Source organism: Oncorhynchus clarkii, chromosome 14, assembly GCF_045791955.1.
Source record: "Oncorhynchus clarkii lewisi isolate Uvic-CL-2024 chromosome 14, UVic_Ocla_1.0, whole genome shotgun sequence".
Classification (NCBI taxonomy): Eukaryota; Metazoa; Chordata; class Actinopteri; order Salmoniformes; family Salmonidae; genus Oncorhynchus; species Oncorhynchus clarkii.
The window spans coordinates 23,105,655-23,132,616 of record NC_092160.1 but is presented as its reverse complement, the minus strand read 5'-3'; the positions used below and the strand labels follow the sequence as shown (position 1 = coordinate 23,132,616).

Sequence of the window (26,962 nt, the reverse complement as noted above, 5' to 3'; positions counted from 1 at the left end):
ATATTCTTTGAGCCAACAAGGCTAGGTGTTTTGTAGTGGTAGAGAGCAGGGTCGTGTTCAACAGGCACCAAGGCTAGATGTTTTGAAGTGGTTCAATAGGCACCAAACGGAAAACTATTATTTACCTTGACCGGTCCCATAAGAACCGCTCATTTTTGTGTTCTGTTGCAACGTTACACACTCATGAACACGACCCAGGGAAATACAAGGTCCTCTGAAGCATCCTCCTCATTTGATCTGCCAGGGTTGTCTACCCCACCCCCCCTCTAAGTAGAGCTTGTTCATTTGAAATATTTAAAGTGGCGCTTACCTCAGTGAATCTGCAGAACCTATCCACTTTTCATAATTAAGAGTGCATTCTCCACTCTGGCCTTGTTTCCTTGTGATCCAGACAAAAAGAGGAGATGTGATGAATGGATAGAATGTCACTATTTTCTTTAACCTTTATTTTGACAGGGAAGACATTGAGACCAAAGTCTCTTTTCCAAATGCGCCCTGTATAATACAATATAAAATAGTGTGTGTGTGCACGCGCAGTTTGGACTAATTTCCTACTAATTTCAAGGGTTTTCTTTATTTTTACTATTTTCTACATTGTAGAATAATAGTGAAGACATCAAAGCTATGAAATAACACATATGGAATCATGTAGTAACCAAATAAGTGTTAAACAAATCTAAATATATTTTATATTTGAGGTTCTTCAAAGTAGCCACCATTTGCCTTGACAGCTTTGCACAGTCTTGGCATTCGGTTTTTGCTATGTCATTATGGCTGATTTGTGTGTAGATTGATGAGGGGAAAAAATAATTTAATCCGTTTTAGGATTAGGCTTTAACGTAACACTGTGGAAAAAGGGAAGCGTTCTAAATACTTTCCGTATGTACAAAGTGGTTGTAGCACTCATTTATAAACAACTGTATGATCATTTTTGCGGTCTAGAACAAAATTCTTAGTGCTTAGTTAGACCCCAACTGTCTTGGTCATCTCATATCTCTGTAATACTTGTGTTACTGTTCTGGTGCACCTCTCATCTCCAACCCTAACTTGGGCTCTCCTCTGGTTATACAGACGAAGGGGCTCTGGTGAGGGCAGCAGCGAACCTGGGCTTTGTGTTCTCCGGTAGAACCCCAGACAGTGTCATCATTCAAGCGGTAAGTAGATGCAGCAGAATACATATAAATATAATTCTTATTCTAGTGATTCTATTTCTATGGTATTAACAAAATAAAGTCTGATAATGAAAATGAACAGTGCTATTGTGCCTTTCACTGCTGTTCTGTAGCTCTTAAAGCTCTATACATTGTACGGTGGTAACTCACCCATCTACAGTACCACTTGTGTGCAAACGTTTTGAGGTAGGCCTGCCAAACATTGCCCAGTACTGAAAGGCTACGGTCATTGTGTGCAGAGCGTTCTAGTAATAGTGCTCTGATTGTTCGGCCTGTTAGAACATTTTTGCCTTTTCACTGTTCTATGTGACATTGCTACATAACCTACAAGGATAGACCATTACATTTGACATTTTAGTCTAACAACAGTTTCATGACGCTTGTGCCCCATTTAAAAAATAATAAAAATAAATAAAAAAGCATCATTAGCCTATTCACGTTTCACACGTTTACCTTGTTCTTACTGTCCAGTCAAACACTCCATGTAACGTGGGAGATTCTAATCAATGCAAAATGGAATTCAAATGAAGGAATTAAGTTGGCTTAACGAGGAGTAGGCTACAATGATCAACCAACAGGTAGGCTGTTGTTTCATATAAATGGATTTGTTGTAGACCAGTGTGGGGAGTGCAGCAAAATAGTTAGACTTGCTACTTAAGCTAACTAGCTGGCTACTGTAGCTTGCTAGCTGTTTTACAACGATTTGATGCAGTCAAGACTGGCCCTAGCAGGTGGTATGATAAATAGGCCAGTCAAGTTCTTCCACAACGATCTCGAGAAACCATTTCTGTATGAACCTCGCTTTGTGCATGGGGGATTTTTCATGCTGAAACAGGAAAGGACCTTCCCCAAACTGTTGCCACAAAGTTGGAAGCACCAAATCGTCTAGAATATCATTGTATGATGTAGCGCTAAGATTTCCCTTCACTGAAGCTAAGGGGCCTAGCCTGAACCATGAAAAAACCCACAGGCCATTATTCCTCCTCCACCAAACTTTACAGTTGACACTATGCATTGGGAAGGTAGCCTTCTCCTGGCATCCGCAAACACGGATTAAGAGAACGCATTTCTACTGCTCCAATGGCGGCGAGCTTTACACAACCCCAGCCGATGCTTGGCATTGCGCGTGGTGATCTTAGGCTTGTGTGCAGCTGCTTGCCCATGGAGATGTATTTCATGAAGCTCCCGAAGAACAGTTCTTGTGCTGATGTTGCTTCCAGAGGCAGTTTGGAACTCGGCAGTGAGTTTTGCAACCGAGGACAGACGATTTTTACATGCTTCGCGCTTCAGCACTCGGTGGTCCCGTTCTGTATGCTTGTGTGGCCTACCACTTCGCGGCTGAGTCATTGTTGCTCCTAGACGTTTCCTCATTACAATAACAGCACTTAAAGTTGACCGGGGCAGCTCTAGCAGGGCAGAAATGTGCCGAACTGACTTATTGGAAAGGTGACATCCTATGACGGTGCCATGTTAAAGGTCAGTAAGACCATTCTACTGCCAATGTTTGTCTATGGAGATTGCATGGCTGTGTGCCCAAATTATATACAGCTGTACGCAACGGGTGTGGCTGAAATAGCTGAATTTGAAGGGGTGTCCACATACTTTTGTTTATATATAGTGTATATTATTCGAATAGTGAAATCATTTCAAATGCCCATCCCTGGTAGAAATAGCATTGCAAAATGTTTCAAAGGAGAAATAGCTCGGCATCCCGTATACAACACAATAATTAGGCTTATTTTTCTTCACTATACACTGGGAATGAAAGCCTTTGTTTAGCCACCACAGGGACAGACGCTGTGCTTTTTGTGTAAACACAGAACACCTCTATTGTCCCTCAGAGCTCAGACGAGTGCTCTCTCTCACTGTAAAATATCATCAAGGAGCTTGTCGCTATGACAATCACTCGGCACTTTGAGGCCTCTGTCTGATTAAATGTCTTGAGGCTTCATCTCAACATTTGGCACTCTATTCACTTTATAGTGCACTGCTTTTGACCATACCCTTATGGGTCCTGGTCAAAAACAGTGCACTATAAAGGGAAATGAGTGCCATTTGGGATGCATCCTTTGTGAGAGACGGGAAATACTTGAGGGTCGGACCAATGTACGGTGGAGCAGACCTGGGTTCAAGTGGGATTTGTTTTCTTTCAAGTACTTACGATGCATTCTTTTTTGTCCATTTACAAATCAAATCAAATTTGTACCGTAAAATGCTTACTTACTTACAAGCCCTTTTAACCAACAATGTAGTTAAGAAAATATTTACAAAATAAACTAAAGTAAAACAATAAAATAACAGTAATGAGGCTATATACAGTTATATACATGGAAATGTATTTTGTGAGATCAGCATAAAAATGACACAATCAATGCACTTTAATACAAAGAATGCAATACATAGAGCCCTGCTTTGAGCGTTTGACTGCTCCTGCCTGGAGTGACAGATGGGTGGGGTTTGTACTTCTGTGACCATTGCATTGGCAAGTTCAATCAAACTTGGGTAAAGTTTATTTGGAGGGGGAAAAAATGATTATCCTACTATTTGGATCCAGGTCCTTTCATGTAGCTAGAGCACAGGCCCTGTCATGGAAAATAACGACTCTTCTAAATTACTTAATTAGATTACGGGTACGCGATTACGTCTGTGAACGCGTCCCTCTCTAACCTAAGGGCACTTTGTTTCCTGTAATTGGCTAACCTGATGATTGCACTTAGGGAGGAGGTAGGCCGGCACGGAAGCCTAAGCCCTCTTCAAATTTTTCTCCAGAGTACGACATTTCCAAGACATTTGTCTAGGGTCCTCAACTTTTATTAGGCCTGCGAAAGCCCCTTGACGCACATGTAATCATCGGCAATTGTTCCTGGTGGTCTTGACAATTTATAACATCTGAGCTGGGCGGGCTGTCTGAGCACAATTTAGTTCAATTAAGATTAGACAAGGGTCAAAAATGTAGCGTTGGGTTACTTTCATAGTGAAAAGTGATAAAAGAAGGCTAGTTTAGAGTCAATGACTTAAAGTGCAATGACTAACTTACTGTCTCTGTCTGTTGTTTTTGTTTTCAGCTTGGAGCCGAGGAGAAGTATGAACTGCTCCATGTTCTAGAGTTCACCAGGTACGGCTTCATTTCATTCCATCCACTCTTAGTTCCCCCTGACTCTGTTGGTTCTACTTCTAAATGAACTGCAGATGTCTTCATTTAGAGCAGGGGTGTCAAACTCATTCCACAGAGGGCCGAGTGTCTGCTGGCTTTTGGTTTTACCTTTTCAATTAAGACCTCGACAACCACACGAGGGGAGTTCCTTACTAATCAGTGACCTTATTTGATCAATCAAGTACAAAGGAGGAGTGAACCTGCATGAGTTTGACACGTGTTATGGATGTTTAAACATGGTCCGGTACTGTGCCTCGGTCAAAGTGGCATGCAGGTGGTGAGGTTCCACTACAATACAGGAGGCTGACAGTGGTAATTATGACACCATGTTGGCTATGCAACAATCTTGCCACACATTTTACAGTAGACACATTTTTATGCGACCACCCTGGCATATATTCTAGATTTACTTGTTTTAATTTTGTGAATTTAGCTTAATACAAAGGTGTGATATATTTTACTTTCACAAATGTTCTGTCTCTGCTAGTTACAGTAGGGGATAATGTTCTCTCTGCTGTTTACTGCAGGGGATAATAGTTATTTTTTAAATTATTATTACCATTTAAAAATATATATATATATTTCCCTTTTATTTTTCCCTAACCCTACCACGCCTCACATAATTGGAGTAAATTAAGGGACAACAACACTTATGCTTCTTCTTCCAGTTTATATTCATACTTTATCAATTTTACGGACACAATGTCTTTTACAATAGTTATCTTTTGTTTGTTTTTAATCCCATCCTTTAGCTAAAGTCAACCCCTCCCATCTATCTCTGTCGACCATCCAGTTTGGTTTCTATTTTGCCATATATTTTTAACTGTACTGTTTCACAAAAGTTCTGAACGTATATACATTTTACAGACGCAGTATATTTTACATTAGTTATCTTGTTGTTTTTAATCCCACCTTTCAGTTCCACTCAGCCCCTTCCACTCAACCCCTCCCATCTATCTCTTGAGACCATCCAGTTTTGAATTTCTATTTGCCATATATTGTTCTAGTGATGTTTCATGAAAGTTCTGAACCTTTTTATTCTCATAGTTTCTACTGATTGTAAAATTAAAAGATGACAATTTTTGCTAAAAGTATTATTGATCAATTGACAATGATTTTTCAAATCACCCAGTAGTGCTATCTGTAGCGTTAGCTCCAGGTAAATATTGCACTTCTTCAAACATTCAAACATCCTCTCCTAGTTACAGGAGGTGGTCATGTTTTGTCTCTCCTAGTTACAGGAGGTGGTCATGTTTTGTCTCTCCTAGTTACAGGAGGTGGTCATGTTTTGTCTCTGCTAGTTGCAGGAGGTGATCATGTTCTGACTCTGCTAGTTACACGAGGTGTTCGTGTTCTGACTCTGCTAGTTACACGAGGTGTTCATGTTCTGTCTCTGCTAGTTACAGGAGGTGATCATGTTCTGTCTCTGCTAGTTAAACGAGGTGTCAGGTTCTGACTCTGCTAGTTCCAGGAGGTGTCATGTTCTGACTCTGCTAGTTACAGAAGGTGGTCATGTTTTGTCTGCTAGTTACAGGAGGTGGTCATGTTCTAACTCTGCTGGTTACAGGAGGTGATCATGTTCTGACTCTGCTAGTTACAGGAGGTGATCATGTTCTGTCGTATTGTAGCTTTAACATTGTGATGATTTTCTGTCTCTCAGTACTAGGAAGAGGATGTCAGTCATCATGCGTACTCCATCTGGCAAGATCCGCCTCTACTGCAAAGGAGCTGTGAGTGTCTCTCGCCCTCTCGCTTTCTCGTTCGCTCTTTCTCTCTAGCGCTCGCTCTTTCTCTCTAGCGCTCGCTCTTTCTCTTTCCCTCTCCATGGCAACACATGTGACAGACCATCATTACCATAGCACAGCGCTGTTGTCAAATGCTTCTCTTATTGCTTCTAATTCCGACATAAACAATTCTTCCTGTAACAGACTAAAGATCTGATATCAAGATCACACATTAGACATATTATTTATTACACTGGTTCTCCTGTTTTTATTATTGATTTGCACACACACACACACACACACACACACACACACACACACACACACACACACACAAAAAAAGGAAATGCCTCTCCCTTTCAAATTTCTTTAGAAAAAGTACTGCAGTTGTTTAATTGCTGTCTAACTATTGGGTGTTCGGTATAGATGTACAGTACATATATATATATATTCATGAACGTATTCATACAGTGAGCTCCAAAAGTGTTGAGACATTGACACATTTTTTTGTTGTTTTGGCTCTATGGGAAAGTTACAGATGCACGATCATACACCCCCCCCCCCCCCCCCCCCCGTCTAACTTTATCACTCATCATTATTAACGATTCATTCAGGATTATCCGTAATCATGGTAGCATCCACATTAATGTAGAAGTGTTTCGAAAGTTATTCCAAAATAACACACAATATTTACCATTCATTTCTATTGGGCACAAAATAATGAAAAACACATCCAAAACAAACAGCAAATGCATCCAACAAGTTTGTAAAGTAACAAGCTTGATGTAATCATTGAATGCTATGAACATGGAACCAAATACTAAACGTTTGACTACTTGAACACACACATACAGTACCAGTCAAAAGTTTGGACACACCTACTCATTCCAGGGTCTTTATTTTGACTATTTTCTACATTGTAGAATAATAGTGAAGACATCAAAACTATGAAATAAAACATAGGGAATCCTGTTGTTAACAAAAATATATATATTTTCAATTCTTCAAAATAGCCACCCTTTTCCTTGACAGCTATGCACACTCTTGGCATTCTCTCAACCAACTTCATGAGTTGGATTTCAATTAACAGGTGTGCCTTGTTGAAAGTTAATTTGTGGAATGACTTTCTTTAATGCATTTGAGCACATCAGTTGTGTTTTGACAAGGTAGGGTTGGTATACAGAAGATAGCCCTATTTAGTAGAAGACCAAGTCCATGTTATGGCAAGACAGCTCAAATAAGCAAAGAGAAACAACAGTCTATTATTACTTTAAGACGAGGTCAGTCAATCTGGAAAATTTCAAGAACTTTGAAAGTTTCTTGAAGTGCAGTCGCAAAAACCATCAATGGCTATGATGAAACTGATCCTCAGATTGCAGCCCAAATAAATATTTCACAGAGTTCAAGTAAGGCACATCTCAACATCAACTGTTCAGAGGAGACTGCGTGAATCGGGCCTTAATGGTTGAATTGCTGCAAAGGAACCACTACTAAAGGACACCAATAAGAAGAGACTTGCTTGGGCCAAGAAACACGAGCAATGGACATTAGACCGGTAGAAGCCCAAATTTGAGATTTTGGGTTCCAACCACTGGGTCTTTGAGATGTAGAGTTGGCGAACTCTGCATGTGTGGTTCCCACTGTGAAGCATGGAAGAGGAGGTGTGATGTGTGGGGGTGCTTTGCTGGTGACACCATCACTGATTTATTAAGAATACAAGGCACACTTAACCAGCTTGGCTACCACAGCATTCTGCAGCAATACGCCATCCCCTCTGGTTCACATTTAGTCCCACTATCATTTGTTTTTCAACAGGACAACGACCCAAAACACACCTCCAGGCTGTGTAAGGGCTATTTGACCAAGAACGAGAGTGATGGAGTGCTGCATCAGGTGACCTGGCCTCCACAATCACCGATCTCAACCCAATTGAGATGGTTTGGGATGAGTTGGACCGCGGAGTGAAGGAAAAGCAGCCATCAAATGCTCAGGGTATGTGGGAACTCCTTCAAGACTGGAAAAGCATTCCAGGTGACTACCTCATGAAGCTGGTTGAGAGAATGCCAAGAATGTTCAAAGCTCTCATCAAGGCAAAGAGTGGCTACTTTGAAGAATCTCAAATGTAAATATATTTTTTGGTTACTACATGATTCCATATGTCTTATTTCATCATTTTTATGTCTTCACTATTATTCTACGATGTATAAAATAATACAAATAAAGAGAAACCCTTGAATGATTGTGTCAAATTTTTGGACTGGTACTGTATATGTGAATTTGTCCCAAAACTTTTGGTCCCCTAACATGGGTGGACTATGTACAAAAAGTACTGTAATTTCTAAACGGTTCGCCTGATATGGATGAAAACACCCTCAAATTAAAGCAGACCGTCTGCACTTTAACCTCAGTCATTGTATCATTTCAGAAAGTGCTGGAGTACAGAGGCAAAACAACAACAACAAATTCACTGCCCCTATATTATTTTGGAGCTCACTGGTGTTTGGTAGCCAGTGATTTTACATGGTTGATTGTTTACATGGCAGTTATTTGCTGGCTGTCCAGGCAGTATGTGTGATGACTGACTGTGCTGTTTCAATAGGACACGGTAGTCTACGACCGTCTGGCCGACAGCTCCAGGTATAAAGAGATCACTCTGAAACACCTGGAGCAGTTTGCCACAGAGGGTGAGTGAGGGAACAGCTCCTCCTGTTTAGCTACCTAACACACATAGGACCTATTCAAACACTTCCAGAAACCTTTCTTCCTTCATTGCTTTACCTCAATGAATATACTACCCCCTTGTGAGAGGTTGGCAGAATTACATCAACATATCCCCTGTGCTAAAATCAGCATATTTCTAGATTCTGCAGTTTTTTATATTTTTTATTGTGTAATATAAATGGAAATGCAGAGTAATGTCAATCGCCATAAGTTAACACCCGCTGTGTCATTTATTAGGTTATTTAGGCCTTCTGGGTTTACGTCAGGTGATGCATGTCCATTGTGTCTCAGGGCTGCGTACTCTGTGCTTTGCTGTGGCTGAGATTAGTGAGTCAACCTATCAGCAATGGTTGGAGGTGTTCCACCGTGCCTCCACCGCCCTGCAGAACCGAGCCCTCAAACTGGAGGAGAGCTATGAGCTCATCGAGAAGGTCAGTCACACTCACACACACGCATATGAACACTTGTGAATTCACCGACACACACGCATGCTTGCACACGCATTTACACCACAGCACTCCCCAACTAACCCCTATCCACCAATCACCATCTTCCCCTGTCCCCTCAATAGTCCTGTAAACCACCAGTAAACACAGGACATATTTCTTCTCTGTTTGAAGTTACTACCTCTACCACAAACTCTTCAAATAGTACTACCTTTACCTCTACAAATACCACTACCTCTACTACTAACTCTACAAATACCTCTACCACTAACTCTAAAAATACGACTACCTCTACAAATACCGCTACCACTACCTCTACCGCTACCCCACCTTCCCCAACCCACACTCAGAACCTTATGTGAACTCATATCAGCCAAGAGTTTCCAGCGCTGAGCAATCAGCTCTGCAAACAAGATAATGACTTAGTTATTGACTTACCTGCCTGCTAGGTTCACCAGAAGGACACCAACAGTTCACAAGGCATCCATTTTAAACCTCTTTCCATGGGTTTGCTGAACCTAAATCAGTTGAACTGAATTCAGACCAACTTGAGTAATGTCGGGCCGTTGCTGAAAGCATACGTGTTGCAATCGAAATGGCACCCTATTCCCTATATAGTGCACTACGTTTGACCAGAAAGTAGTACTTTATATTAGGAATATATGGTGCCATATGGTGCACGGAAATGTAATCCAAATGGGTTTGGATGGTTCGATGCACGATATACTATGGGGCTTAATGAATGTATGGGTCAGGTTGGGTCGGCCCAGTACTGCAAAGCAACAGTCAGTTCCTCTGTGTGAAACGTGGTTTTGAAATACTATTCAAACATAGAAGTGGAGCCCTTGATCAACGAGCCTGCCAGACCTTCAGTGCTGCCCAGAACAAATGAACTCAATCACAGTGTAAACACAAAAGTTCTGAGAAAGAGGGGTGCAGGGATGAGAAGACCACTAGATGGCAGTCTGAATGAGGCTAGATTTACAGTATCTCTGAGAGAAGGGCCTTGTCCCAATAATCTGTCCTTTCTCCTGGAGGCATGGGCTATTGGCATTTTCCACCACATTTCTTATACCAGTCATCCCTTTCAAATCAGGGAAATGAACCAGTGCATACTTCATGAGGTAGGTGAGATCATTGAGATGTATATGTGGTGCTGATGTTTAGGAACTGTGACCTCACCATGTCCTTTTAGAGAAAACCAAAAGGAAAGCCCACCACCACATCACTTCTCTTTGCAGAACTCTCTTGACAAGCTACTCTGGAACAGCCACTACTTAGGCTTCAATGAAATACACACCTTATTACTGTTAGTTTATTTAGTCCATGTTCTGGTGTATGTTCAGCAGTCGTCTTGACTGAAATCTAGTTGCAGTCTTGGGTTCAGATAGGCCTACTGTTTGAAACCATTCAAATACTTTCAGCGTTCGCTCTAGCCTGCCTGCAGGGCCAGCCAGAGGGGCGGGTTTTGCACTTTTGGGACTTTTCAAATAGTATTTGAACCAAGGTCTGTTGTTTTTATCTGGGGCTGTATGTATCCAGCGTCTCTGATCTAGGATCGGTTTTGCCTTGTAGATCATAATGAGATCAGAACCTCTACTCTGAGATGCTTTGTGTATATGGTTTCTGAACAGTAAAGAGGGAGAGTCACCCATATTACTGAGTCGGGTGATCAATGAAGAGAACAGCAAATGTGACGCAGACGCATTGAAATCCTAGGAAAAAGGGTCAGAGGCCAATACCTTGGACCATGACCACAATTAATGACCAGAAATTCCTGGTCCGAAAGCTCACTGACTCCCCTTTTAGTGACCTGTGTACTGCAGTCCCTGTTGACCTGAATTAAACAACTGTTCGACCATGAACCCTGTGGCTTTTTAATCTGTTCTTGAAGGTCAACATGTTGCCATATTGCCTATTTGCGTTTGACTTGCATGCGATTGCATTTAACCTACGTAAACAATCAACAATGTCCATGATTCACTTAACGTGTTGGTTGTCATTTAATGCACAAATTATGGTCTCATGTCGTGTCTTCCCAGCAAACACCGTAACATTATCAATGTTGAGACAATGTAACTTGGAAGTCGCAACATTAATTAACACACGCATCCCTCCCCCCGTGCATGGTTTCATATGGGTAGTGGGCTAAAGATATACTGCAGCCCGGCCTAGGTCACAGCTCTTTAGGGAGGATTGACCGTTGCACCCCCGGCCCAACTCTGGCCTCCCCTTTGCAGCTGCCTCTCCTCTCTCCTCTCCAGGGCCCTGTCAAAGCATCGGGCCCCTCTAGGTCCCCCCAGGCCCCTTCCCAAAGACCCGCCTGGCTTCCTGTTAAAAAAACACATTAACCACTGTGCTGCGACTACAACTGGCCCCTAAGTCTCATTCTCCCTCTATTCCCCACCCTAACCCCAAATCCCCCAATCCATGGCCCAGTTTTGGAGGGGTGGGAAAACAAGAGCAGCTGACTTGAGCGAAAAACAGGAAGTAAATGAGTGACACAGTCCGGCCCTTAATTTTTCTGACACTTGACGCTGTAAAGCCCCTTCTCTTGTTACATTTATCTCTTCCTTGTTTCCTCATGCTTCTCTCACTCTCTAGAACATGCAGCTCTCGGGGGCCACAGACATTCTCTAATGTTTCTCTCCCTCTCTAGAACCTGCAGCTCTTAGGGGCCACAGCCATCGAGGACAAGCTCCAGGACAAGGTGCCTGAGACCATTGAGACGCTGATGAAGGCTGACATCAAGATCTGGATCCTGACCGGGGACAAGCAGGAGACTGCCATCAATATCGGTAAGACTACACAAACAGAAACATAAAAAAACATAACATCAAAACGACATCCTTCCCTTACGTTGTGAACTAAAATCTCTACTGAGGAAGGCTCAGTCAGCGCAGTGGCCGTGGGGCAAAGCTCAGTCAGCGCAGTGGCCGTGGGGCAAAGCTCAGTCAGCGCAGTGGCCGTGGGGCAAAGCTCAGTCAGCGCAGTGGCCGTGGGGCAAAGCTCAGTCAGCGCAGTGGCCGTGGGGCAAAACGGTCTATTGGCAAGAAGATTTCCTCTGTAGAAGTTGGCACAACATGTTTCTAAATGCACATGATATATTGCTACACCACATTGATGTTGACAGGAATAACATTGCGTGCACACACTCATACACACAAAAGTATGCATACACACATGCAAAACATCTCACATATGTACCTGGTATTCACAGGGGTTTCAACATTACCATTGCTGTCAATGCACCAGAGAGCTGACGTTGGGCATGTGCACCCTCCCTCCCCATGTTCCCCCACAAGGAGCGTTGCTAAGCCCTCAGATGTGGCCGTAATAGTAAAATTGCTAAAAACACGCATACCTCGAAACAGCAAACCCGATTACAGGAGCGTCCGGGAAAATAGATAATAAAAGGTGTCCGTTTGTGGCCACCTACCTTCCTTGGGGCTGAATCAGCCCTTTGTGCCCCACTGGCCAGCTGTGCAGGGGCCTGCGAGCGCTAGAAGCTCACGGGAAGTATTTTTACAGGTCCGCCGCTTGACTGAGTCGCTCTGTAAAACGCCTCTGAATATTTACTTTGTTTTTACCGCTTTCCTCCCTCCTCCTCATCCTCCTCCTCCTGGAAAAAAAAAGTAAACTGCTGCATAGGTTTGTGGCACACCTTTCGTGGCCAAAGGCGGGCTGGCGAACAAGACTGTCCCGTTCTCCGTGTTCTCTTTTCCCAGCATCTCCCTGCCTGTGGCGGCCCATGCCGTGAAAATGGCCTCATGCCATCCCTGGGACGAGCTTGTAAAACTCTGTTTACCCGTTTTAAAATTCATCGGGTGCTGAAAACATGGTTGAGCCTGTTTGACGTTGACCTCTGCTGCTCTAGAGGCTGAGAGCGCAGAGAGAACTGTCACAGCTGTAATCCAGTCCACTGGAAATGACACATCGTGACAACAACCATTCTGAAACCTTATGAACGTCTCTGCCCTGGCAGAATCAGCAAGGATTTCACATGAAATGACCTGACTCTAAAGCTGCCCTTGATGCTTTAGGCAGGACCACTTGGACTACGACTCCATGAAAGCACACTGCCCGCTGGTGTAGTGTGTTCGGAGTGTATTCAGTCTCCCAGCACATCACTGGAGCGAGGACGGCCAGGCAAACAGCACCATGTTAGTCTTGGCTGAGGGGGGCTTCGTCCCCTCTTGGAAGGCAGACATGAAAGGGCAAACGCCTTCCAAACTGCCAACGCAAACACTGGCCTACCCTAACAACCCACTCTACCCTCACCATGCCCAGTGATTTAGCGGAGTGCCACCCCCACCCTCCCTCCTAATACCCACTGCCCCGGCAGCCATTTTGAGAACCCACTATGACCACATTGTGCAGCTTTAATTACTTACCCCCCCAAACAACTAACAAACCTCTGGTGTTACCGTGTGACACGGTGTCGCGCCGTTCGCATTCCCCAACTCCTTGGAGAGCACTGTTGTTTAGTTCCGCCAGGCCCCAAAAAACAAGGAATTTACTTTCTCTGGTGAATAAAAAGGGCAGTTTGGTCAGAGGCAACTGATCCTTTAAGATAAACACATTAAGCTAGGGGCTTTTGCAGGGGTTGACGGGGGTAAAGAGGCGGGAGATATTTTACACACGATGGCAGATTTTTGTGAAGTTTGTGCTTTAACATTTAAGAAAACAATCCGCCAGGTCCAGACCTCCACCCTGCTTGTTGTTGATTTGAGCCTCTGGAGGTGAAACCTGCACACACCTCATACATACCCCCCCCCGTGTCTGGTGTGTGTTTGTGTGGTTCTCTTACACATTCACACCCAAACACACACTTATACATGCAGATGTGAAACAGGAGTCAATTCCAAGCTCGACCAAGCCCACAATGCTTGTGTGGTCACTTCACAGATTGTCCACTCTGATATTGCTGAGGATTTAGGTAGGCCCATTTTTTGGGGGGAGGCACACAACTGTATCCCCCTGAGAGCCACTATCTCTCACCTCTCTAGTAACCCTGACCGGAGCCAAAATGGCCTCTCCAAGGGGAACCATGTTGAACAAACAATGGTGTAACTGCCCCCTTAACCCAGGAGACAGACATGTAACCTCGAGTATTACTCATGGTTTTTCCACTGATGGACTCAAGACTGTCGCTGTGCACCTAATGAAGTTCTAATAATTTGTCTTTTTCACCCCATTGTGACTTTAGCTAATAACAAAGAGAAAGCAAAGAGAGAGCTCAATTTCAAGAGGGAGTACATATAACCTATTGTTTGTCATTCATTCAGTATTAAAGTTGATTTTGAAAATATAATCATGATGTATAATTATATAATGGCCACTTTTTATTTGGATTGTCCAGCTAGTCCTTCTATAGATGCTCTACAGATGGTCATACTATTTGTTGTTAAGCAACTGCTTGCTTAGGTTACGGTTATGGCTAGGGTTAGTGTGAGGGTTGGTGTGAGGTCTAGGGTTGGTGTGAGGTCTAGGGTTGGTGTGAGGTCTAGGGTTGGTGTGAGGTCTAGGGTTGGTGTGAGGTCTAGGGTTGGTGTGAGGTCTAGGGTTGGTGTGAGGGCTAGTGTGAGGTCAAGGGTTGGTGTGAGGGCTAGGGTTGGTGTGAGGGCTAGGGTTGGTTGAAATGTTACTGATAATAATGTATAAAGTCCATCTGTAGATGCTCTACAGACTATCCAAATGAAGTGTTACCAATATAATGTATGACAGCGTGAAAAATATGTTTTTGATATTTGCACAAACTGACATTGCAGCTCATCTCTTGTTTCACTTGACCCTCTCCAGGACACTCCTGCAAACTTCTGACCAAGAACATGGGCATGCTGGTGATCAACGAAGACACACTTGACGTGAGTATGGCAGACTGGCGTCATGTTATTAATAATAATCTACAATTTCACTTTCATTGAACAGGGAGTGCTCTATACTTTAGTAACCTGTAGGCTTTCTTTGTGGACTGTATACCGTCCCACAATATCCTTAAAGGGACAATCTGGGATTGGTATGTCCATGTTTGGAATTGTAAATTAATGATAGGTCAGTCTGAATTTAAGAGCGGTTTCATTTCTCCAGCTTTGTTGTTTTTTGAATGCCAGATTGCCCCTTTTAAAAATCTATTTTATTGAACTGTTGCAATGGATTTTCCTATGTTTTGAGTTACTGTTATGTTAGTAGTGCTGTCACTCGGCACAATCCAAATCACAACGCTCCCTCAACCTCAATTATAATAATAATCCATCCCTGTGTGTGAAACAAAAATACCAATCTGGTCTGGTTTGTACCCTGGAGCCCGCTAAGAATGTCAAACACGCTCTTTGTACCAAAGGTAAGTCACCACCACCAATGCCTGACAGTGTAATCCTGCTTAAGACCAAGCTCGGTGTGTGTGTCCTGGTGTCCCACAATCAGATAGGGCTGTTGATTACTGTTAGCTCATTAGTTGATCGTTAAATCGTTGCCACCACTCCAAAAAATGCTGGAGAAAAACATTGTTTTTCGTAGACTTCAATGAATGAAACCAGATAGAAAGTACAGTACCAGTCAAAAGTTGACACACCTACTCATTCCAGAGTTTCTCTTTATTTTTACTATTTTCTACATTGTAGAATAATAGTGAAGACGTCAACACTTTGAAATACCACATGGAATCATGTAGTAACTAAAAAAGTGTTAAACAAATCAAAATATATTTGAGATTCTTCAAAGTAGCCACCTTTTGCGTTGATGACAGCTTTGCACACTCTTGTATAAAGAATAAAGAAAAACCCTTGAATGAGTAGGTGTCCAAACTTTTGACTGGTACTTTATGTAGAAAACATAATGGAGCTATATATTTGTTAATTAGGTCATGTTTGAAAACTAACAATCACCCCCCCCCCCAAAAAAACTAGACAGTAATGGGGCCAACATTGATTTTGTTATATTGTTCGAGTCACTCAGATAGTATAAGAACACAGCATAAGTCATGGCAAAATGTGTAGAATTGCTGTAAATTAGCTTTAAAACATCACAATTTTGTCTCTGTGGCCAAGGGGAGGGCCTCTAAAATCAGAGACAGCGTCCTTGACCATGCCTACTCCCACGCTTAGGGGAAACTTATGTTGCTTGGCTTTACCTTTTTCTTTGTTCCTTAGTCTCTTTCCTTCTCTGTTGCTTCTCTCTGTCGGTGGCTTCTCTGACTCTCCTGTAACCAACAACCCGCCCTGTTGTGTTAGTTCCCTCTAGTGACCAGAGTGTAGATGCTTCAAATCAAATCAAATCAAATTTTATTTGTCACATACACATGGTTAGCAGATGTTAATGCGAGTGTAGCGAAATGCTTGTGCTTCTAGTTCCGACAATGCAGTAATAACCAACAAGTAATCTAACTAACAATTCCAAAACTACTGTCTTGTACACAGTGTGAGGGGATAAAGAATATGTACATAAGGATATATGAATGAGTGATGGTACAGAGCAGCATAGGCAGATACAGTAGATTGTATCGAGTACAGTATATACATATGAGATGAGTATGTAAACAAAGTGGCATAGTTAAAGTGGCTAGTGATACATGTATTACATAAGGATACAGTCGATGATATAGAGTACAGTATATACGTATGCCTATGAGATGAATAATGTAGGGTAAGTAACATTATATAAGGTAGCATTGTTTAAAGTGGCTAGTGATATATTTACATCATTTCCCATCAATTCCCATTATTAAAGTGGCTGGAGTTGAGTCAGTGTCAGTGTGTTGGCAGCAGCCACTCAATGTTAGTGGTGGCTGTTTAACAGTCTGATAGCCTTGAGATAGAAGCTGTTTTTCAGTCTCTCGGTCCCAGCTTTGATGCACCTGTACTGACCTCGCCTTCTGGATGATAGCGGGGTGAACAGGCAGTGGCTCGGGTGGTTGATGTCCTTGATGATCTTTATGGCCTTCCTGTGACATCGGGTGGTGTAGGTGTCCTGGAGGGCAGGTAGTTTGCCCCCGGTGATGCGTTGTGCAGACCTCACTACCCTCTGGAGAGCCTTACGGTTGAGGGCGGAGCAGTTGCCGTACCAGGCGGTGATACAGCCCGCCAGGATGCTCTCGATTGTGCATCTGTAGAAGTTTGTGAGTGCTTTTGGTGACAAGCCGAATTTCTTCAGCCTCCTGAGGTTGAAGAGGCGCTGCTGCGCCTTCTTCACAATGCTGTCTGTGTGAGTGGACCAATTCAGTTTGTCTGTGATGTGTATGCCGAGGAACTTAAAACTTGCTACCCTCTCCACTACTGTTCCATCGATGTGGATAGGGGGGTGTTCCCTCTGCTGTTTCCTGAAGTCCACAATCATCTCCTTAGTTTTGTTGACGTTGAGTGTGAGGTTATTTTCCTGACACCACACTCCGAGGGCCCTCACCTCCTCCCTGTAGGCCGTCTCGTCGTTGTTGGTAATCAAGCCTACCACTGTTGTGTCGTCCGCAAACTTGATGATTGAGTTGGAGGCGTGCGTGGCCACGCAGTCGTGGGTGAACAGGGAGTACAGGAGAGGGCTCAGAACGCACCCTTGTGGGGCCCCAGTGTTGAGGATCAGCGGGGAGGAGATGTTGTTGCCTACCCTCACCACCTGGGGGCGGCCCGTCAGGAAGTCCAGTACCCAGTTGCACAGGGCGGGGTCGAGACCCAGGGTCTCGAGCTTGATGACGAGCTTGGAGGGTACTATGGTGTTGAATGCCGAGCTGTAGTCAATGAACAGCATTCTCACATAGGTATTCCTCTTGTCCAGATGGGTTAGGGCAGTGTGCAGTGTGGTTGAGATTGCATCGTCTGTGGACCTATTTGGGCGGTAAGCAAATTGGAGTGGGTCTAGGGTGTCAGGTAGGGTGGAGGTGATATGGTCCTTGACTAGTCTCTCAAAGCACTTCATGATGACGGAAGTGAGTGCTACGGGGCGGTAGTCGTTTAGCTCAGTTACCTTAGCTTTCTTGGGAACAGGAACAATGGTGGCCCTCTTGAAGCATGTGGGAACAGCAGACTGGTATAGGGATTGATTGAATATGTCCGTAAACACACCGGCCAGCTGGTCTGCGCATGCTCTGAGGGCGCGGCTGGGGATGCCGTCTGGGCCTGCAGCCTTGCGAGGGTTAACACGTTTAAATGTCTTACTCACCTCGGCTGCAGTGAAGGAGAGACCGCAAGTTTTCGTTGCAGGCCGTGTCAGTGGCACTGTATTGTCCTCAAAGCGGGCAAAAAAGTTATTTAGTCTGCCTGGGAGCAGGACATCCTGGTCCGTGACTGGGCTGGATTTCTTCCTGTAGTCCGTGATTGACTGTAGACCCTGCCACATGCCTCTTGTGTCTGAGCCGTTGAATTGAGATTCTACTTTGTCTCTGTACTGACGCTTAGCTTGTTTGATAGCCTTGCGGAGGGAATAGCTGCACTGTTTGTATTCGGTCATGTTACCAGACACCTTGCCCTGATTAAAAGCAGTGGTTCGCGCTTTCAGTTTCACACGAATGCTGCCATCAATCCACGGTTTCTGGTTAGGGAATGTTTTAATCGTTGCTATGGGAACGACATCTTCAACGCACGTTCTAATGAACTCGCACACCGAATCAGCGTATTCGTCAATGTTGTTGTCTGACGCAATACGAAACATGTCCCAGTCCACGTGATGGAAGCAGTCTTGGAGTGTGGAGTCAGCTTGGTCGGACCAGCGTTGGACAGACCTCAGCGTGGGAGCCTCTTGTTTTAGTTTCTGTCTGTAGGCAGGGATCAACAAAATGGAGTCGTGGTCAGCTTTTCCGAAAGGGGGGCGGGGCAGGGCCTTATATGCGTCGCGGAAGTTAGAGTAACAATGATCCAAGGTCTTTCCACCCCTGGTTGCGCAATCGATATGCTGATAAAATTTGGGGAGTCTTGTTTTCAGATTAGCCTTGTTAAAATCCCCAGCTACAATGAATGCAGCCTCCGGATAAATGGTTTCCAGTTTGCAAAGAGTCAAATAAAGTTCATTCAGAGCCAACGATGTGTCAACGATGTGTCAAGCCCATAGGTTGTGTTTACACAGGCAGCTCAATACGGATCTTATTTCAAATAGGTGGTCTTTTGACCAGTCACATCAGTTCTTATAGCCTTTAGCCGCACCCTTATCCTACTCCTCCTCTGTTCCTCTGGTGATGTAGAGGTTAACCCAGGCCCTGTAGCCCTCAGTACTACACCTATTCCCCAGGCGCTCCCATAAATTGACTTCTGTAACCGTAAAAGCGTTAGTTTCATGCATGTTAACATCAGAAGTCTCCTCCTTAAGTTTGTTTTATTCACTGCTTTAGCACACTCAGCCAACCCTGATTTCCTAGCCGTGTCTGAATCCTGGTTTAGGAAGGCCACCAAAAATTCTGAAATTTCCATCCCCAACTACAACATTTTCCTTTAAGATTGAACTGCCAACGGGGGTGGAGTTGCAATCTACTGCAGAGAAAACCTTCAGAGTTCACTCATACTATCCAGGTCTGTGCCCAAAGAATTTGAGCTTCTACTTTTAAAAATCCACCTTTCCAGAAATAAGTCTCACCGTTGCCGCTTGTTATAGACCGCCCTCAGCTGTGCCCTCATCTGGACCCCCTCTTGCTAAAATTATCCGCCGCAATTGTTGCAACCCCTATTACTAGCCTGTTCAACCTCTTTCGTTTCGTCTGAGATACCTAAAGATTGGAAGTTGCCGTGGTCATCCCCCTCTTCAAAGGGGAAGACACTCTAGACCCAAACTGTTACAGACCGATATCCATCCTGCCCTGCCTTTCTAAAGTCTTTCGATAGGTAAGTTAACAAACAGATCATCTACCATTTCGAATCCCACCGTACCTTCTCCACTATGCAATCTGGTTTCCGAGCTGATCATGGGTGTTCCTCAGCCACGCTGAAGGTACTAAACGATATCATAACAGCCACCGATAAAAGACAGTACTGTGCAGCCGTCTTCGTCGACCTGTCTAAAGCTTTCGACTCTGTCAATCACCCCATTCTTATCAGCAGATTCAATAGCCTTCGTTTCTCAAATGACTGCCTCGCATGGTTCACCAACTACTTCTCAGGTAGAGTTCAGTGTGTGTAATCGGAGGGCCTGTTGTCCGGATCTCTGGCAGTCTCTATGGTGGTGCCACAGGGTTAAATTTTCGGGCTGTCTCTTTTCTCTGTATATATCAATGATGCTGGTGATTCTCTGATCCACCTCTACACAGACATCACCATTCTGTATACATATGGTCCTTCTTCGGACACGGTGTTAACTAACCTCCAAACCAGCTTCAACGCCATACAGCACTTCTTCCGTGGCCTCCAACTGCTCTTAAATGCTAGTAAAACTAAATGCATTCTCTTCAACCGATCGCTACCCGCCCGCCTAGCATCACTATTCTGGATGGTTCTGACTTAGAATATGCAGACAACTACAAATAACTAGGTGTCTTGGTTAGACTGTAAACTATCCTTCCAGACTCACAGTAAGCATCTCCAATCCAAAATTATATGTAGAATCGGCTTCCTATTTAGCTGAAAAGCCTCCTTCACTCATGCTGCCAAACATACCCTCGTAAAACTGACTATCCTACCGATCCTTGACTTCGGCGATGTCATTTACAAAATTGCCTCCAACACTATTCTCAGCAAATTGGATGCAGTCTATCACAGTGCCATAAGTTTTGTCACCAAAGCCCCATATGCTACCCACCACTGTGACCTGTATGCTCTTGTTGGCTGGCCCTTGCTACATATTCGTCGCCAAACCCACTGGCTCCAGGTCATCTAGAAGTCTTTGCTAGGTAAAGCCACGCCTTATCTCAGCTCACTGGTCACCATAGCAACACCCACCTGTAGCACGCGCTCCAGAAGGTATATTTCACTGGTCATCCCCAAAGCCAACACCTCCTTTGGCTGCCTCTCCTTCCAGTTCTCTGCTGCCAATGACTGGAACTAATTGCAGAATTCACTGAATGTGGAGTCTTATATCTCCCTCTAACTTTAAGCATCAACTGTCAGAGCAGCTTACCGACCCAACTACCTCATCTCCATATTGTTATTTGTTTTGCTCTTTTGCATCTCTACTTGCACATCTATCACTCCAGTGTTTAATTACTAAATTGTAAATATTTCGCCACTATGGCTTATTTATTGCCTTACCTCCCTAATCTTACTACACTGTATATATATTTTTCTATTGTGTTATTGACTGTTTTTTTTTATCCCATGTGTAACTCTGTTTGTGTCGCACTGCTTTGCTTTATCTTGGCCAGGTCGCAGTTGTAAATGAGAACTTGTTCTCAACTGGCCTACCTGGTTAAATAAAATAAACAATCTTTTCACTTAATCTTTTTCCAGAGCTGATCTGATTGGTCCAAAGATGCTTCCATCCAGAGGATTGTAGTGAAGTATACCCCAGCTAGTCACGGGCTCTGGCGGGGCCGGGGGCTCTGGTAGGGTTGGGGCTGTGGGGCTCTGACAGGGCCTAGTGGCCTGGTTGGAGAGAGAGATGTCGGTCAGCACATAGCCAGAACCCAACCCTTCTGCAAGATTGCGAAAAGAACAGAAGGCGGCCCAGGGGGGACCCCTCCACCCAACCCTAAACCGCTTTAAAAGTAGAGGGGGAAGAGGTCAGCAGGGAGTCTTGAATGTTGTTGGAGGGACGTAAAGGTGGAAAAGAGACTGCTGCTGTACTCCAGGAGAGGAAGCGAGGGAGCAGAGCAGAGGACGGAGGAGGAAGCGCTCACTGTGTGAGCCCAGTGTGCCGGAGCAGGAGTGAGGGATGCACAGAGGTGATGGAGGAGGGGATACAGCTATGACCGACGACCTTCACTCTGTCAACCCGGCTGGTTAGCGTGATAAATGGAGGTAGAGAGGAGAAGTTTCAGACACCGCCGTTCATAAAGCATAAAACACGCGGATGGCCTATTTTGAAATGTCAGCTCCTATTCTCCTGTGGCTCAGCAGATGCCTATAAGTTTTCTTGTAAAATATGGAGGAATTCTCTCCCCCCTTCATTCGGGCTCAATGAACAGAGGTCCTGTCGGCGGTGCTGCTGGGAATTGGAGTTCTTCTCATTTTGTGCCTGAGAGTAATTGGAGTGCGCCCCCCCCCTTTCCGTGTTTAGAAACAGTTCTCAAAGAGAGGGTGAAGTTTTAGAAGGCTTGAAAGCGGCCTGAGATCTCTCCAGGCCCGGGGAGGGGTGCTAAATCTCCCCTCCCCGGGCCTGGAGAACACACTGACTGGTGGAGCTGCCATGGCTGAACACTGGGCCTGGAGAACACACTGACTGGTGGAGCTGCCATGGCTGAACACTGGGCCTGGAGAACACACTGACTGGGTAGTGTGCGTGCCTGTGCGGGTTGTCGATGTTGGTATGTGCACGGAAGTGCATAGGTCTGTGTGCTTTATGTATCTGTGTGTCGGATATGCCCCTCTTTGGGTCGGATATGCCCCTCTTTGGGTCAGTCCAAGGTTGTATAGAACTGTACGAGACTAATGGATACACGTCCTCTAACTCTGAATCCCTGTCAAGTGTGTCATGTCATGTTTGCTACATCACTCAAGAGTTGCATCAACAATGGCGCTCAAAGTCTTGATTAGCCACTCTTAAACCAAACACAACCTAGTCACATAGGCTAAACTGGTCAGTATAGCCATAACAAAGAGGCTTTAAAAGGAGACAAGTAGCATTAGCACTAAAATACCTCAGTGGAAATGGGGAGGGGGGGGGGGGGGGATGGGTACCCTACTTGAGCAAATGGCTGCACTGTTTGTGGTTATCGTGATTTTGTGATAAATCACTTGTATCCAAGCACATACGTTCCCAGACATATACTTTACAAAGTCAGTACTGTACACATGCTTCCATACATTAGTGTTCCCTCTGTTCACCCTGTTAGAAATCTCAATTTTTTTGTTCCATGGTTGAATTCCGATATCAAATGGGATACTATGCTCACTGTATGATGTAGCTGTTACCGCAGCACACCCCAGCGCTTGCAAGCCTGTGTGGCCTTTTATGGCCCCAATCAAGAATGGGCACACTCATGTGGAGAAATCCTGACAGCTGCACTCCTCCCTGTCTCCTCTCTCTTGTTCAATTTCTCTACCTCTTTAGCCCCCCCATCTGTCTCTTTCTCTCACTCTCTCTCTCTGTGTGTCGGTCAGCTTTGAAACCTGAGGCCTTTCTCTCCAAATATTGTCCTTCAAGCTTGGGTTTCAGAGCTTTGTTATGCCAGAAGAGGGTTGCATGGCCCCGTCAGTGCCCTTAGGTATCTAACCCTCCTCAACAGACCTTTCCCAAGCCTCATTCATGACCACTAGGTCACTCTTGCGTTGCATAATGCTCATGCCCGGCCGAGCCATCTGTTCAATGCGTTAGGTGTGACCACCTTCGGGTGGAAGGGCCCACCTAGGTCTCGTAACCCAGTTCATGCCCTCGATCTCGTACACGGCCGGAAGTGGATACCTATGAGTCTCACACACTGACCTCACTCTTCAGACCACACCAGTCTGCCGGAGTCTACCACTCCCATGGGCAAACAGGGTGACTTTCCACCCTTCTTTATGAGTTTCCCTTTACAATCGTTTGAGTCACTTCATAGTTATGGGCTATATTAGTCATACAGGAGAAATTACAGGACAATGTTGATCCCCAATAATGGAAGTGAGGCCAGAGTAAAAAAGTTTGGGAACCATTGCTCTAGGAGATGCAATGTATCCTACTGCCCAAATAAATATGATCAGGTTTCATCCATGTTGTTTTAAGCAGTCTTATATCTTATTTCCATTAACCAAGCCCATGGCCCCAGAACTTCATGCTCGCAATCCTCTTTTATAAGCACATCCATACCTGTTCCGGTCACTCTTGGAAATGGATCCTTGTTTGGGGTTTCATTTCCTGATGGGTTTGGCATCTGGGAAATGGTTGGAGAAGTTTTCTCCAGATGCACAGATGATGTCATCACGACTAGGTCCATCTCCATCCTGGGCTTTCCTGAGTGCAGGATGTTGGTTATAGCCGCCCCTATTAGAGGGCACTTCATCTTCCTGGCCATCCTCAATATTTATGGCATTTCAACATCGCTTGTCATCATAGCACTATATCACACACGACTCGAGAATGCATCCATTCACGTCCCAAACCTTTTGCTCCGTTTGGGGTTTTAGTAATCGCCTCTTGGCCGGGCGTCTGGATAGTCTGTCCAATAGGCATGTAAAACACAGTTCAAACATGGAGGACAGCTGCTTTACGGCAGCTTAATAAGAGAACGGAGAGTGGAGAGAGCAGGGGCTTAACATTTTAACAGCCCTTATTGATTTAGGGACTTATAAAAGATGGGGCCTCTGAGGACGCTCACAAGCCAGGTTAGGACTTAGAACTTTCGAATGGGCTTTCAAGCACAGTACTCACCTGAGATCTGTGGAAATCGTATCTAGGTATGCGCTTCTTGGTTTCTGACATGAAACGCAGAGGATGGCGGATCCCAATGACATATGTCTAGGGTGTCTGTCCTCACGGGAGCCCATACATACGAGCCTTCGCTCCAGCAGATGATCCGAGGAATCACTCTTTATGGGGGAAATTATATAGAGGTTCAGTGCATTCCCAAGCCAAACACCACCCATCCGCCAGCACACCCTAAGCCTTAGAATAACAGTCTCTTATTTAAGGCCCTATTTGCCATTTGAAGAGTAATTCTGAGTTTGAAACATAAAACCAACAGAGGGGTAAATGTAGTATCCATATTATTCAAGTCGGCAGTTATTAAAATCATCCAGGTTTAATCAGCATATGGAAATATTCCTGGCTTCCAGTTTGAAGAAATTCAGCTAGCTAGGGACATTCCTGAAAAATTACTCGTAAACCCAGACAAATGTACAGTACTTGCTGAGAACGAAATGATGGAACTGTGCAGTGAGAGAGTAGAATCCCTCTTTTCTCTTTCCTATGCTATTGGTATTAATGCCGTGTGACGTTATGCTTTTCCAAATGAACCATCAAACCATTTCTAATGGAGTATGCCTTATTTATTGTTGTGTATATTTATTTTCTTATGATGTTCTATCATCTAGCAAATGTAAATTTGCTTGGCAAGTTTGAATAATCTTTACCATATGTCATAATAGCACTGTAAAAATTATAAAGGGATCGATGATAAGGTCAATTAAATCACTGGAGAATAGGGTTGCCTAGCATCGTGTTCTATCAAAAGCATTTAATTGATAACCATATTTAATTTGCTTCATTGTAATTTGTATCTCATATTCTGTCTAGATAGTTCTAATGATGAGAAAATGTGTGCCTTTTCAGGCAACCAGGGAGACCCTCAGCCACCACTGTGGAATGCTGGGAGACGCCCTTTACAAGGAGAACGATTTCGCTCTCATCATCGACGGAAATACGCTAAAATACGCCCTCACGTTTGGAGCACGGCAGTACTTCCTAGACCTTGCCTTGTCCTGTAAAGCCGTGATATGCTGCAGGTAAGGCCCAGTCACCTATAACAGCATTACACTATAGGGTGTGTACATAGTACATTCAAGTTCATAAGTTCCCCATTTACTGTTCGAAAAGTGTTAGAACCACACAGAAGACACACTGTACTCCGGTTCAGACGCTCATTGTATGTTTCCTGTTGAGAGAACTGAGAACCAAGACTCCAAGTACAGAGAATCCCAAAGTTGTTAGTTCAGTTGGCATTAAATCGGCGTACAATTTTATTCTAATGTACCGTAGGAGCAAATCAGGGCAAACCTGAGCATTCAAAGGTTTATGCTCTGCCCTGAAAGGTAATCATTTAGTGTGCAGTTCATGTATTTTACAAGAGCAATTTAAAACCTGAGGTTGTCTCCCAAAAAATGGTAATGTTAGAATTACGTGTGTTGATTTGCACTTGCTGCATAAATAAAGTACTGGAGTGCTCAGGAGGCTGTGAAGAGGTCTGGACAGAAATCAGTGCCACGTTTCTTAGGGACCACAAACTACATACAGGTAGGTGCCACACTGCCGTGATCCAATACAAGACATCAGCTTTTTTTTGTGCTACTTTCTCTCGTTATACAGCACCCTGAGCGCTAACAGACCTTGGGAGATGAACAAGGAGGTCTCTTCAGGCATGTAGAAAAATCCTGTCTCACAGGGTTGGGCTAACCCTAACCACGACATCCAGTTTCCAACACCTTCTCTTGAGAGTTTTTGTACTGTAGCTGTACATCATGGAGTGCATCTCAAATGGCACCCTATTCCCTATATAGAGCCCTGGTCAGAAATAGTGCACTATATAGGGAATAGGGTGCCATTTTGGATGCATTCCATATCTTCGACCCGGGCCAAGGCAAAGAAAGCTCTGTAGCTTGGAGCTCCGGAAGCCTGTAAGACTCAGCCTGTCATTTCAGGGGTAAAAGTTGGAGAGCTCGAAAAAGGAGGGACCACAGGAAGTGGGAGATCCATCACATGACGAGTGGTTTTGCAGGCAGCCAGGGAGGTCAGCCAGGGGTCAGGGGTGGATGAGATCCGCAGACACGGGGAATTCGTTGAGAATTATCATCCAGAAAATTTGAAATTGCTTGTGTAATACCTAAAGCGACATTGTTTGAAAGACGTCGTTTCGAGTACAGCCTCGGCCTTGTGTTTTGTTGTAAGTCGACTCGGCACCAACCCACCTTTGTTACTCCCTTCTTTGTTCTTTAGTTTGAGGAAAGCATTACGTGATGAACTATACAGAATGCTTTCTTTTGTATT

General features: G+C 44.3%; 1 protein-coding gene across 4 annotated transcripts in view; it reads left to right on the top strand.

The window, feature by feature from the left end:
* Positions 1-26,962, top strand: part of LOC139366421 (ATPase phospholipid transporting 8A1) — a 195,705-nt gene that overhangs the window by 121,313 nt on the left and 47,430 nt on the right. For all 4 annotated transcript variants that reach the window (XM_071103888.1, XM_071103891.1, XM_071103892.1 and 1 more), the window contains 8 exons: positions 1,072-1,154; positions 4,238-4,287; positions 5,987-6,056; positions 8,650-8,734; positions 9,063-9,202; positions 11,877-12,015; positions 15,020-15,084; positions 25,532-25,704. In XM_071103888.1, the coding sequence (XP_070959989.1) occupies positions 1,072-1,154; positions 4,238-4,287; positions 5,987-6,056; positions 8,650-8,734; positions 9,063-9,202; positions 11,877-12,015; positions 15,020-15,084; positions 25,532-25,704 (805 nt within the window). The remainder of the gene's footprint in view (positions 1-1,071; positions 1,155-4,237; positions 4,288-5,986; positions 6,057-8,649; positions 8,735-9,062; positions 9,203-11,876; positions 12,016-15,019; positions 15,085-25,531; positions 25,705-26,962) is intronic.